The sequence below is a fragment of the Rattus norvegicus genome, chromosome 1 (genome assembly GCF_036323735.1).
Source record: "Rattus norvegicus strain BN/NHsdMcwi chromosome 1, GRCr8, whole genome shotgun sequence".
Lineage (NCBI taxonomy): Eukaryota > Metazoa > Chordata > Mammalia > Rodentia > Muridae > Rattus > Rattus norvegicus.
The window spans coordinates 191,614,185-191,627,661 of NC_086019.1; the positions used below are offsets into that span (position 1 = coordinate 191,614,185).

At 48.1% G+C, this 13,477-nt stretch overlaps 1 protein-coding gene across 7 annotated transcripts; it reads left to right on the top strand.

Annotated features, from left to right (window-relative positions):
- Positions 1-553: 553 nt before the first annotated feature.
- Phkg2 (phosphorylase kinase catalytic subunit gamma 2) lies at positions 554-13,431 on the top strand. 7 transcript variants are annotated; one of them, XM_063270492.1, is made up of 10 exons: positions 554-794; positions 1,220-1,332; positions 7,579-7,754; positions 8,011-8,065; positions 9,616-9,681; positions 9,755-9,918; positions 12,255-12,345; positions 12,427-12,580; positions 12,652-12,777; positions 12,854-13,431. In XM_063270492.1, the coding sequence occupies exons 2-10, from the start codon at positions 1,238-1,240 to the stop codon at positions 13,145-13,147; spliced, it is 1,221 nt and encodes a 406-aa protein (XP_063126562.1). In that variant the 5' UTR covers positions 554-794; positions 1,220-1,237; the 3' UTR covers positions 13,148-13,431.
- The last annotated feature ends 46 nt before the right edge of the window (positions 13,432-13,477 follow it).

Below are 13,477 nucleotides of genomic sequence, written 5' to 3' on the forward strand. Positions count from 1 at the left end.
GTGTGTGTGTGTGTGTGTGTGTGTGTGTCACAATGTGTATATACATATATATATGTTATATATATATGTTATATATATGTACATACATACATACATACACATATACATACACACACACACACACACACACACACATATATATATACATACAGTAGGAGTTTGTGACTCCAGGATGAGGGACACTATCCTGAACGTTCTAGTCGGCAGCAAATGCCAATAATGCATATGCATTTTGTTATTTTGTTGTGTTTCTCAAAACACAGTTTCTCTGTATAAACAGCCCTGCCGGTCCTGGAACTCACTTTGTAGACCAGCCTGCCTCCAACTCACAGAATCCTCTGCCTGCCTCGCCTCCTAGTGCTGGGATTAGACGTGCACAACCACACTTGTTTACACTCAGGTTTCCACAATAAAGGAATTTTGGAACGGGCTCTTACTATATAATAAAGAGCCGAAATAAGGTGAAGATTCCAGAAGGAAACTAAAAGGACCTTGTCCTAGGGCACCGCGAGGTAGTGCAGAGACATATTTCCGGTAACCTAACTTCCGTGTCTCTTTACAGACCTGCAGCACCGTAAGAGAAAAGCAAATGCTGCCCGTTGATTGGCTATTTTCCAGGCTCCTCCTCATGTGAAGAGCTTTTGGGGACTTCTAGCTCCAAAGTCAGTGTCTGCTGGCTTCCTATTGGACTGCCATTTTCCAATCGGCAAGCAGCAGGGTTCATTGGCTGCAATGATGGAGGCAGAGCCTTAGGTCGCTGTGAGATCCTTACAGGTTAAAGCAAAGGAGTAAACGTGAGCCAAGCAGCCGAGGGAGGGTCTTTGCGCAGGTTAGACTGTTCTCTCCCCTCCCCTTCCCCCACCTCCCCCTTTCCCGGCCTGCACGGGTCACCCTGCTCGAGACCCCGTCCCCCTCCCAGTGGACGCCAAGTGCGCTTGCGCGGTAACAGCCGCCCGCACTTGTGCCATTTCCCCCTTCTTCCGAGCCACCTTTCCCCCCTCCCTCCCTTCCCTATCCCCTTCCCTGCCCTGCTTCCCTCCCTTCCCCCTAGACTCTTCGTTGTGGTCTTCCCGTTCCTGATCCTTCCCCTACCCCACCCCCAATCCCCAGGACCCTGGCGCCCCAGCCGCAGGTGCTGCGCCCACGGGAGCCACGATGTGCGTCCTCTCAGAACCTGTGGGCCTCCTTGCCCTCACTGCCCTCCGTTTCCTCCTCGCAGGCCCCCACATCCTTCAGAATGACGTTGGACGTGGGGCCAGAGGATGAACTCCCAGACTGGGCTGCGGCCAAAGAGTTTTACCAGAAGTATGACCCCAAGGACATCATTGGCAGGTGAGCCTTAGGAGGAAAATACGTAGGTCCAATGTAGTCGGCTCCCAGACAGGAATAAGGCTTCCTTCTGAAGGCTGATAGTTTAGGAAGTGGTCCGTGGAAAAGAGTTAGTGACTAGGCAAGTATTCTGAGTTAACCCGCTATTTTCCTCTATTCATCTGTATAGTCAACAAACGCGATTGTGCTCCAGACACTGGGAGGGTAGAAAGTACCCATACTCTATAGTGCCTGAAAGAAGCACGTGAGCATTTCAAAGGTATCTAGTTATCGAAATAAGAGTCTGTACAAAAGATACTTGGGGCTGGGCGGTGGTGGTGCATGCCTTTGATCCCAGCAGAGGCAGATGGAACTCTGTTGAGTTCGACACCAACCTGGTTTACAGGGGAAATTCAACGACAGCCAGAGCTACCCAGAGAACCCTGTTGGGGAGGGGAGCCGGGATTGCTGCCTGCGGTCGCCACCACAGACGCTCTATGGGTTTTAGTTTCAGAAGCATAGTGTATTGGCCATGTTGTTTGTGTTAGGCACTAAGGACACCAGGTGAGGGGGTGACAGGAACCCGTAAAGTTTCTGTCTTGGGCTTTACATTCTAACAACAGAGACAGATAATGAAAACAAGATACGGGCCAATGCAAGCGTTAGGGGGAAAAGTAAGTAGGCAATTGGATTAAATCGATGAGGTCTCCACAGACAAGAAGCTTTAGGAGACTTCTGAGAAAATAACAGGAGGGGACAGTTTGGGGGAGGGTTGTTTGGTTGTTTATGGGGCTCGGGATTAAACTCAGGGCCCCCTCCTGGGAGACAGTGCTTTACCACAGAGCTACATTCTCAGCCCCAAGAAACTGAGCCTTTAGCTGAGCTGAGTGTGAGAATAGACTCAAGGCGAGAGGGGGAGAGTCTTTTCATTTAGAGGGGACAGTTAGTGCAGGGCTCAAGGCAGTGGCTAGACCCTAGAAAGAGTAAGGAAGACAAGGAGGGAAGGGAGTAAGATGGGCTTTAGGCTCTGATGAGGAACTTAGTCCCATGTAGCGGCCAGTCCTGAGAGTGGCACATCCAGTAACAGGATGTGAAGTACACTTGTGAGCCAGGAGCTTGCTCTCTGCACTTGGGTTAACAGTGGAGCCCAGCTTTTACTCTCCTGTGCGTTTGACGTGTGTTGAGTCTATTAGGACACTTTAAGTGGCACTTAAAACTCTTAGAAGCTTAAAAAGCTCTTTGTGGCCTTTATGTAGAGATAGGAAAGGGCTGGCGATGGTGGCACTTAGACTAGTGGTGACTGCAGAGATGGAGAAACAAGTCCAAGTAATGGTTTCAAAGGAGACTGGATACGGCTCACAGGGAAGGGGAAAACAGGGTAACTTTTAAGGTTTTTATTTGAGCACTTGAATACCATTTACTGAAATGAAGACTTGAGGAAGGATTAGATTGGGGAATGGAGTGAACCAGTCAGGAGTTTCATTTTGGAAATACTAAGTTTGAGATGCCAAGTTGATAGAACTTTCGAGTGCATTTGAGTCTGCAACCCGAGAGCTGGATAACAACCATAAATTTGGGGGTGTCAGCGTAGAAAGGGGCAGTGAGGAGGGAAGGGGCTGAGGCTTCTGGGCCATGTCGCCATTTCCTGATCACTTAGAAGAACTACCAGGGAGCGTGGAGAGAAGCAGTCTGAGTTCGTAAGAAGCATGAAGAATGCGCTGGAAGGTTGCCAGGCGCTGCTTTGTGAGATGCTTCTGAGGCCTGAGAAAGGCAGGCATGTGGCGTTCGATTTGGCCAGGCACATTCAGATACCACACGAAGATGTTAGTAAAGTAGTTAGAACCAGGATTTTGGTGAGAAGTTAAGGCTCAAAGACAGTATACTGTGACAGTTGCACATTGACATTTAAGGCTTCTAGGATTCAATACGGGTCACCAGGGGACAGACTGTGTCTCAGTGTCTGTTCTATTGCTGTGAGAAAACACCATGACCAAGGAAACTTAAAAGAGAAAGCATTTAATTGGGGCTTGCTTGCAATGTCAGAAGGCGAGTCCAGGACCATCCTGGCGGGGAGCATGGCGGCAGATAGGCCTGACCCTGAAACAGTACCTGGGAGCTTTCATCTTACCTACACGCAGCTGGCAGAGAGCAAAACTTTGCCCGCCCTGGGCTTTTGAAGCCTCAGAGCCCATCCCCAGTGACATACCTCCTGTAGTAAGGCCATGCCATCTAACCCTTCCCAAACAGTTCCGCCAACTAAGGCGCAAGCACCCAGACACGTGAGCCTTTGGAGACCGTCCTCACTCAAACCCCCAGAGTGTACTCGGGGAAAGAAGCCACGTCCAAAGCCTGACGTGTTACAGGATTTGGGACTAGGTAGGAGAGAGCAAGCTTAAGAACTGTAGTAAGGGTGGAAGGAGAGGACTGCCTCCATAGAGTTGTCCTCTGGTCTCTACACACACACAATCATAAGTAATAAAAGATTTGGGAAATAGCCACCAATTAACTGAAGCACAGACTAACTAGCAGGAGTTTCATTTTGGAAATACTAAGTTTGAGATACCCAGTGAGGTCATTTGGAGCGTAGTCCTCAGGTGAATGGTGAAAGAATTAGGATTTGATGCTGTTTCTCCATTTTTTTTCTTTTTTAAAATGTTTTGTCCCTTTTACTTACACTTTTTTCATCCCGATCACAGCCCCACCTCCACTCCCTCTAGTGACACCCTCACACAACTCCTCCCCCCATAAAATATATTCTTCTTCTTTTTTTTTTTTTCTTCTTTCTTTTTTTTTCCGGAGCTGGGACCGAACCCAGGGCCTTGCGCTCGCTAGGCAAGCACTCTTCCTCTGAGCTAAATCCCCAACCCCCATAAAATATATTCTTAATTGGAATAGAATTATTATCACTTTCCCTCCCTCCAGCCCTCCAGCCCTCCCCACTACTCTCCCTACCTCATGCCCCCTAGCTTAGTCAGGGTTTTTTTTTTTGGTTTTTTGGTTTTTTTTTTTTTCTTTTCTTTTCTTTTCAAATTGATTTATTTTTGAAACATTTCTTTTTTGCCCTTTATTGAAAATAGATGTTTCTCACATCTATTCTTTTTTTTTATTAACTTGAGTATTTCTTATATACATTTCGAGTGTTATTCCCTTTCCCGGTTTCCGGGCAAACATCCCCCTAATCCCTCCCCTTCTCCTTCTTTATGGGTGTTCCCCTCCCCATCCTCCCCCCATTGCCGCCCTCCCCCCAACAATCTAGTTCACTGGGGGTTCAGTCTTTTTTTTTTTTTTTTTTCGGAGCTGGGGACCGAACCCAGGGCCTTGCAGTTGCTAGGCAAGCGCTCTACCACTGAGCCAAATCCCCAACCCCGGGGTTCAGTCTTTTAGTCAGGGTTTCTATTCCTGCACAAACATCATGACCAAGAAGCAAGTCGGGAGGAAAGGGTTTATTCAGCTTACACTTCCACACCGCTGTTTATCACCAAAGACAGTCAGGCCTGGAACTCAAGCAGGTCAGCAAACAGGAGCTGATGAAGAGGCCATGGGGAAACGTTTCTTACTGGCTTGCTTCTCCTGGCTTGCTCAGTTTGTTTTCTTATAGAACCCAAGACCACCAGCCCAGGGATGGTACCACCCACAATGGGCTGGGTCCTCCCCCCTTGATCACTAATTTAGAAAATGCCTTACAGCTGGGTCTCATGGAGGCATTTCCTCAAGAGAGGCTCCTTTCTCTGTGATAACTCCAGCTTGTGTCAAGTTGGCACACAAAGCCAGCCAGTACAACCCCACTTTGAAGTTGATAGCCTTTTTCTTTATTGTTATATACCCGTGTGTGTGTTCGTGCACACACATTATGAAAGGGGGCAGAAAGATTATAAGAACCAGAACACAAGAAAGCCTGTTGGTATTTTACTTTTATCGTTTAGTTAATAGGGTGGTAATTTTGGATGTATCCAACAGTTAATTATAAGATTGAATTTATGGTGAATATCTTTAATCCTAGTCCTTGGAGGCAGAGGGAGGTGGAACTCTGGTGAGTTTGAGGCCAGCCTGGTCTATGTAGCAAGTTCCAGGCCAACTAGTGAGGGAAAGGGGGAGGGAGGGTCACCAGAACCAAAAATGGAATAGACAGATGGGACAGTAGGTGGAGCACTTGCTTAGCACGTGTGAAACCCTGGTATTAACCCAGTTCTTGATGGGGAGGGCGTTGAGGAAAGTCAGTTGCCCTTGTTAACTGATAAGGTGGGAAGTTTTTAAACAGTGAGTAACAAGGGATCTGTGTTTAGGAAGCTAGTTGAGAAGCCTTGTGGTGGATGGGTTATGAGAACCTTAGCAGCTGGGAAGAGAGCAAGGTGGTTCTTACAGTCATCCAAATAAGAAAGCTAAGGCCTGAGCCAAGGTAGTGAATGCATGTGGGGGTGGGGGGGGCATTTTGAGACTCTCTGCAAAGTGGGTTAGAAAGAATGGGTTACCTTGGAATGAGAGAGGGACTGTCTCGCTTGGGAGTATGAACATCAATAGCATTAACAGGTCAGAAATAAAGAGAGAAGTTAGTTTTGATAGAAAATGCAGTTGTCATGATAGATATGAAATGTCTTTATGATCCATGAGGAAAGATGTCCAGGAAGACAGTATCTGACAGGGAAATATCTGCTGGGCTCAGCGGTTGAAATCTCAGAGGTGCAGAAGACACCGAAGGAAAATGTTCAGGGCTAAGGGTGGAGCCCTGGGAAGCCCAGCTTATTTATTGTTATTAATATTTAGTATTGTTGAGATGGAATCTCTGTGCAGCTGAGGTTGGCCTGGAACTCAAAATCCTCTGTCTTGGCCTTCTGAGTGGTCCAGTTACAGGCCTGGGCCAACACACTTGGCTCCGTTGGTTTATTTTGGCAGCTTTATGCTGGGGACACTTGGGGACTGGGTTTGAGCTCAGAGACGTCCATGCTAAGCAAGCGTCCTACCATTTACAGCCAGTCCTGTATTTCCTCTGTTAACCCATGCCCAGCAGGCACATCACCCCCAAGCCGTTCTCCCAGCCCAAGGCTAACCTTTTAGGAGCTCAAGAGAACAAGACTGGGGTCTGTCAGCAGAAGAAAAAAAAAAAATTGAGTCTTCAGACTTGCATTCCCTCTTGAAATGATCTAGAATCTTACTAGAAAGGCATAATTTCTAAAGAGCACCCTTAAAGTAAAAGGTGTGTGGGATGCTTAAGGGGGGAGAGGACAGACGGGATTGGCGGAGGCAGCATTTAGTCTGTTCTAGATGACTTGAGCCTTTGTACTTCATGAAATTATAAGATTCCCAGTGAAGTTTATTAATGACGAGGAATGACTAGAGATCAGGAGCATAGCTTAGTGGTAGGGTGCTTCCCTAGCACATATGAGGCCCTGGCTTCCACTGTACACATTTATTGGGCTTTTCTTACACCCAGAGTTATAGGGGAAATTTGGGATTTGGATGAAGAAATAGGTGGTTTCTTTCTTTTTTCTTTTTTTTTTTTTTTAAGATTTATTTATTTATTTATTTGAGTACACTGTAGCTGTCTTCAGACACACGAGAAGAGGGCACCAGATCTCATTACAGATGGTTGTGAGCCACCATGTGGTTGCTGGGATTTGAACTCAGGACCTCTGGAAGAGCAGTCATTGCTCTTAACCACTGAGCCATCTCTCCAGCTCCCGACTCCTGCAAAGGGCAAACTCTGGGACCTTTTGAAAAGCCTTGTTCGGGGCCTAAACAGGGAAGGAAGACCCTGGATCCAACTCAGATCACCTATCTGAGTTCCTGTAGGCTTTGTATGGTACCTCGCTGCTTGGTACCCACAATGTCTGAGGACACTGTAAAGCTGTGATAGGGTAGGGTCTGTGGTCATGGCACTTGTCCTGGTATGAGTCTGGTAAGCACAATGGCCCAGAGGCTCTATTCTGTATAGAAGTAGGAATGTAGAAGCCAGATGTGGTGCTGCACACTTGAGTTCAGGATCAGCCAGCCTGAGCTACACAGCAACACCCAGTCTTACAGGATGTGGGTGGTACATGCACTCAGGAACAGAGGCAGATGCAGCTCCATGAGTTCCAGGTTAGCCTGGTCTACATAGTGAGTTCCAGAACAGCTAGAGCTACATACTGAGCCTCTGTCTAGAAGAAAACAAACGGGGGGGGGGGGGGGGGTTGGGGGAGAGCTGAAAGAGAAGAAGAAGAGAGGGATGAAAAGATAAGGGGGTGAGATTGGGAGTGTCGGGGGCCTGACTTGGCTCTTATTTGACTCTGCTAGAGGAGTGAGCTCTGTGGTCCGCCGCTGTGTCCATCGAGCTACTGGTGATGAGTTTGCAGTGAAGATCATGGAGGTGTCAGCTGAACGGCTGAGTCTTGAGCAGCTGGAGGAGGTGCGGGATGCCACACGGCGAGAGATGCACATCCTTCGCCAGGTCGCTGGCCACCCCCACATCAGTGAGGCTGCATTCCCTGCTCCTGCCGGCTGACAGCCCCTATCCCTGTTGGCCCTGTTCATGACCCACACCCTAGAATTTCCTCCAGCTCTTCTTCCTCGCTCTCTCTACCTCCCAGCCAGTCTTTGGGTCCCTGTAGCCCCCTTGGTACTCCTGCCCTCCAGGATACTAGCCTAGTGCTGCCCTTGGGTGGAAATGTGCCTGCAGTGTATACCTGCTCCTCCCATCTCTCTCTGCCTTTCTGCCTCTTTCCCCAGTCACTCTCATCGATTCCTACGAGTCTTCTAGCTTCATGTTCCTGGTGTTTGACCTGTGAGTATCACCCTGCTCATCTGAGAACTCCATTCCTTGCCTCCGCGTATGGTCCCAGGCTTACAGGGTTACAGCACATGGGCAGGAGATGACTGTTTGCATCATGCTCTGCTCCCGCAAGGGCTCTCTATTGTTCTTTCCCCTGGAAGTCCAAGGCACAGACCTTTTCCTTAAGTGCCATTGCTGAGGCAGAAGCCTCGAGAGTGATAAGATCAATCAAAATGCCAGGAGAATCGCAGTGACTAGCGGGGTCCCTGTCCCAGTCCCTCTAGGTTATAAATGATGAGGAGGGAGAAGACTGGGTGCCAAACATTGAGCACGGAGCAGAGTCCTTATAGTCCCTCCTCGCTCAGGAGTCCCTGACTTGGCACACTGCTCTGCTGCCCCTGTTGGTTCTTCTCTCATTTATCTGAATCTGATGTTACGTGATACATGATAGAGTGCACACTGGATGCAAATGTATTCCAGAGTACGATTCAGCCACGCATGATGCCAGCAATCCCAGCACTCGAGAGGCCGAGGCCAGGAGGATTACAAATTCAGGGCTAGCCTGGGCCTGTATCAGGACTCCATATTTGAGAAATGAGGGACTAATTTGAATTATTCAGAAAAAAATTCATGAAGCCATCAAATGGCTCTCCACAAAACTCTGAGGGGAAATCGGAAAAGTCTGTTCCCTGTCCCTTCAGAGTTCAAGACAGTGACAGTCCATTTTGAGTATTGATTAGTTTTAATTATACTCTCCGTTTTGTTATTTATGTATATATTTATATTGAAACAGAATCTCACATTGTCGCCGTGGCTGGTCTAGTCTTTAAAGATCAGACTGCCTACGTTTTGCCAAGTACTGGGATTAAAGGTGTGTGCCACCCCACCCAGCTGGAACCTCAATTTTTTTTTTTTTAATTTTTATTTATTTTTTTTTCTTCAGAGCTGGGGATCGAACCCAGGGCCTTGTGCTTGCTAGGCAAGCGCTCTACCACTGAGCTAAATCCCCAACCTTATTTATTTATTTTTAATTTCTTTGTTTCAGAGGGTTTCTCTGTGTAGCCCTGGCTGTCCTGGAACTCATTCTGTAGACCAAGCTGACCTTGAAATCTCAGAGGTCCACCTGCCTCTGCTTCCTGGGTGCTGGATTAAAGGTTTACACCACCACCAGCACCAGGCCCTAACCTCGATTTTAAAGGGTGATAAAATAAGCAAATTCCAAAAGACTTTTATTCTACCTTTTTGTAACTGTCATTGAGCTTTCGGCCTGTATTTGAAATACTGACTTTAAAAAGTCTTTTGCAGCTGTAGTTGCTCTCAGATAAGAAAGGCCTCCTGTGACTTACCACAAGAAGTTGCTTATTCTTACTAAAAGTGTTCCTTTGGGACACATTAAGGACATTTCAATCACCAACACACTGTGGAATCAAGTTCACTCCTGGGGTGCTTTTTCCCAACCTGCTCCTGCTGGCCACAGAGGAGTCTCTCCTCACTGGCCTTACCACCTTCTTAGCCTCCAGATGGGTACATCTGCCACTTCTCCTCCTCCCTTGACCCCTTAGGATGCGGAAAGGAGAGCTGTTTGACTATCTCACAGAGAAAGTGGCCCTCTCAGAAAAGGAAACCAGGTACTCTAAGAGCCTAATACCTTGGGATATCAGGGGAACGGTACAGGGAGAAACAGAAGCCTGCCTCACCCAGGTCCATTATGAGGTCTCTGCTGGAGGCGGTGAACTTTCTTCATGTCAACAACATTGTACATCGAGACCTGAAGCCTGAGAATATCCTCCTAGATGACAATATGCAGATCCGCCTTTCAGATTTTGGGTTCTCCTGCCATTTGGAACCTGGCGAGAAGCTTCGAGGTGAGGAGATCAGATTCCTTAAAAGGGAGGGAAGCAGGCCCAAACTTGAGGTTGCCTGGCCAGGTTGAGAAATGAGTCCCTGATGCCAAGGAAAAGAAAAGTGAATACTCGTTGCCCAAGTGCTCTTGATGGAAAGGCTTTGTGCACCTCAGTGGACTTCTTCACCTTAGAGAAGGGAGATGCATGCAGAGGACCAGGCCCCAGGAAGCCAGAAGAAGGGAGCACTGTTGAACCTGAGGGATGCACAGGAGGGCCCTTTAGAGCTGGGCTTTGTTCTGGAAGGAGAGAGAGAGTAGGGCTAGAGGAAGTGTGGATAAAGCAAGACCTCTCTGTGGTACTTCAGTGTTTTGAGGATCCTGTATGACTCATTGTAACAAGAAAAATTCCTGGGACTGGGAAAATGGCCCAGTGGGTAAAGCATTGCCATGCAGGCTTAAAGACCCGAGTTCAGATCCCAGCAACCGTGGAAATGGCAGCATGGATGAGGTAGAGGGAGGTACCCTTGGAATAAGCTAGTTGATTATCCAAATCAGTGGAGCTGTGGGCTCAAGTGATTGGTCTTACCTAAGTCCATCAAGGAGAAAGTAATTGAGGAAGATGGGTCAACAACAGCCTTGAGCCTTCACGTGTGGAATGCACACGTACACATTTCTAGTGCTGAGGGGAAACCTTGAGCAAATTCACATGTAGGAGTCCCAAGAGCTATTCATAAGCTGTCTTGTCCTTTGTGGTTTTATACGGCATATACCAGTAGCGAACACATAGTGGGCATTTATCATGGGGCGAATGCCATACCAGATATCTACGCTGTGGCTTATTTCCCTAACAGTATTATTTCTTCTCAACAGAAAATAGTACGGGGGTTGGGGATTTAGCTCAGTGGTAGAGCGCTTGCCTAGGAAGCGCAAGGCCCTGGGTTCGGTCCCCAGCTCCGAAAAAAAGAAAAAAAGAAAGAAAAAAAAAAAAGAACAAGAAAATAGTACCAGTGTCTGTTTCATGACTTAGGTGTGAAGACTTGATGACTTGCCCAGAGTTTGAACTTGAACTGTGGGCTCCAGGGGCCTTGAGGATACTGTGTGTCATGTATTTCCCTAGTGGCTTCCACACAGACCTTTCTAGAACACCTTTGCCCTGCCTGCTTCACCTTTCTTAACTTGAGTGACTCAGGTTTCACTCTAAGCTCCACTCCAGGAGGGGCCCCTGCTTTCTGTCTTTGTATCCCACTTGACCTAATGCTCACCTCTTGCTTGCTCCCTGGAAGATAATGAGCTTGGGAAAGGCACATCTACCTCATGGCCCTCTCATATAACTCTGGATGTGTGCTAGAGTGAAGTACTTGTGCTCCGAAGTCTTTTTCAGTTTAGGCTTATTAAATTCTCCTGGAAGTATAACATGGAATACTTTGAAATTTCTGAAATCACAAAAAGAAAAGAAAAGAAAAGAAAAGAAAAAAGAAAAGAAAAGGTACCTGCAATGGCAAAAAGAAACTAAAAACAGATTTGTGTCAGTGATGGAGGAACCTGAGCCATGGGCACTTAGATTCAACCCTGATGCCTTGAGAGAGAATCAAGGAAGGGTTTTTGTGGAGGGTTTTTTGCTTTGCTTTGCTTTGGAACAGTCTTTACATGTCTATAATGGAACGAGCTGTGTAAACCAGCATAGATCACCCAGACCAAACCCTAAGGGAGGGTTTAAACAGGGACTACCCCAGTGCCTAAGCAATTCCGGGTTGGTGCTGGGCATGGTGGCTCACTCCTTTAATCCCTGCATTTAGGAAGCAGAGGCCCGCAGACTTTTTGAGTCTGAAGCCACGCTGTTCCACATAATGAGTTCCGAGCCATCCACGGCTATACAGTGAGATCTTGTCTGGAAAAATGGATTTTGCTTTTCATACAGATTATGCATCTGATACAGTTGGCAAAACAAGTAGTTTTGGTGAAAGAGCAGCTTGGGGTGGGGTGGGGCGGTAAATGATGTCGTTAAGACAGACCGTGAAGGGTTGGGGATTTAGCTCAGTGGTAGAGTGCTTGCCTAGCAAGCGCAAGGCCCTGGGTTCAGTCTCCAGCGCCAAAAAAAAAAGAAAAAGAAAAGAAAAAAAAAAAAAAAAGACAGACCGTGAAGCCATTCCCAAACTAGGGAAGCCATTCCTAAGAAGACCACCGTGAGCTTTGGTTAGCTAGGGACAGAGCCCTTGTTCTGAGGCTCAGCAGGAAACACAGGAACAAAAAGGGTGCACTCATGTTCTTGTGAAATCAAGAAACTCCAGCAGAGGGTTGGTGCTTGGGGCTCTGCGGTGATTGCTAGCGGCAGCCCTCAGTCTTCTGCCCTCTCTCCAGAGCTGTGTGGGACTCCGGGATATCTAGCACCAGAGATCCTTAAATGCTCCATGGATGAAACCCACCCAGGCTATGGCAAGGAAGTCGACCTGTGAGTCTCGGCACTCCCTTCCCCTTCTGTGTCACTTCCTTGCGTGTTACCTATGCAGTCTGACCATGGTCTCATTTTCAGCTGGGCTTGTGGGGTAATCCTGTTCACACTTCTGGCTGGCTCGCCACCATTCTGGCATCGACGCCAAATCCTGATGCTACGCATGATCATGGAAGGCCAATATCAGTTTAGTTCACCCGAGTGGGATGATCGTTCAAACACCGTCAAAGACCTGGTGAGTAGGGGCCATGAAATGATACTAGGGAAGACCCAAGATCTGACCCTCATGCTATAAAGTTTCTCTAGATCGCAAAGCTGCTGCAGGTGGATCCTAACGCACGCTTGACCGCTGAGCAAGCCCTACAGCACCCCTTCTTTGAGCGCTGTAAAGGCAGCCAGCCCTGGAACCTCACACCTCGCCAGCGGTTCCGGGTAAGTCTACACCCAGCCTTTGCCCTCTTCCCTGTGCTGGATGTTTTACTGGGGCTAATACTGTCCCCTTCCCCAGGTGGCAGTGTGGACAATACTGGCTGCTGGACGAGTAGCCTTAAGCAGTCACCGTTTACGGCCACTAACTAAGAATGCACTCTTGAGAGACCCCTATGCACTGCGGCCAGTACGGCGCCTCATTGACAACTGTGCCTTCCGGCTCTATGGACACTGGGTGAAGAAGGGGGAGCAGCAGAACCGGGCGGCCCTCTTCCAGCACCAGCCTCCTAGGCCTTTCCCCATCATTGCCACTGACCTGGAAGGAGACTCCAGTGCTATCACAGAGGATGAAGTTACCTTGGTACGGAGCTAGGACCTTCTCCCTGGGCAAGCCACGAAGTAGGACTCCCCAGGAGGAGATTTTCTTTTTCTATCATTCCAACCACTTGGGACTCAGATCTTAGCCCTGCCTTGCCAAGTCTACAACTGAGAATGCTGCTTGTCACAGAAACCAGCCCTTTACCCCTACCTACCTACTCTGGACTTGGAGATCGGGGCAGAGATGGAAGGGAACCTCTTCCCAGCATTGTGCCTGGCCTTGCCATCACCGCCTGTGCTGCATCTGAAATAAAACCTGCTACAAGCCTGGGAGAGCCAGTTCCATGTCTGCTGTCAGTTTCATAGGGGAACCAGAAGGTGCTCG

What these genes read in the sequence shown, in the direction of transcription:
- Phkg2 (XM_063270492.1), top strand. Translation starts at nt 1,238, where the DNA reads ATGACGTTGGACGTGGGGCCAGAGGATGAACTCCCAGACTGGGCTGCG. An exon ending in ACCTGGCGAGAAGCTTCGAG is followed by an intron (nt 9,919 to 12,254) that starts GTGAGGAGATCA and finishes CCCTCTCTCCAG; the next exon opens with AGCTGTGTGGGACTCCGGGA. An exon ending in TATGGCAAGGAAGTCGACCT is followed by an intron (nt 12,346 to 12,426) that starts GTGAGTCTCGGC and finishes TCTCATTTTCAG; the next exon opens with CTGGGCTTGTGGGGTAATCC.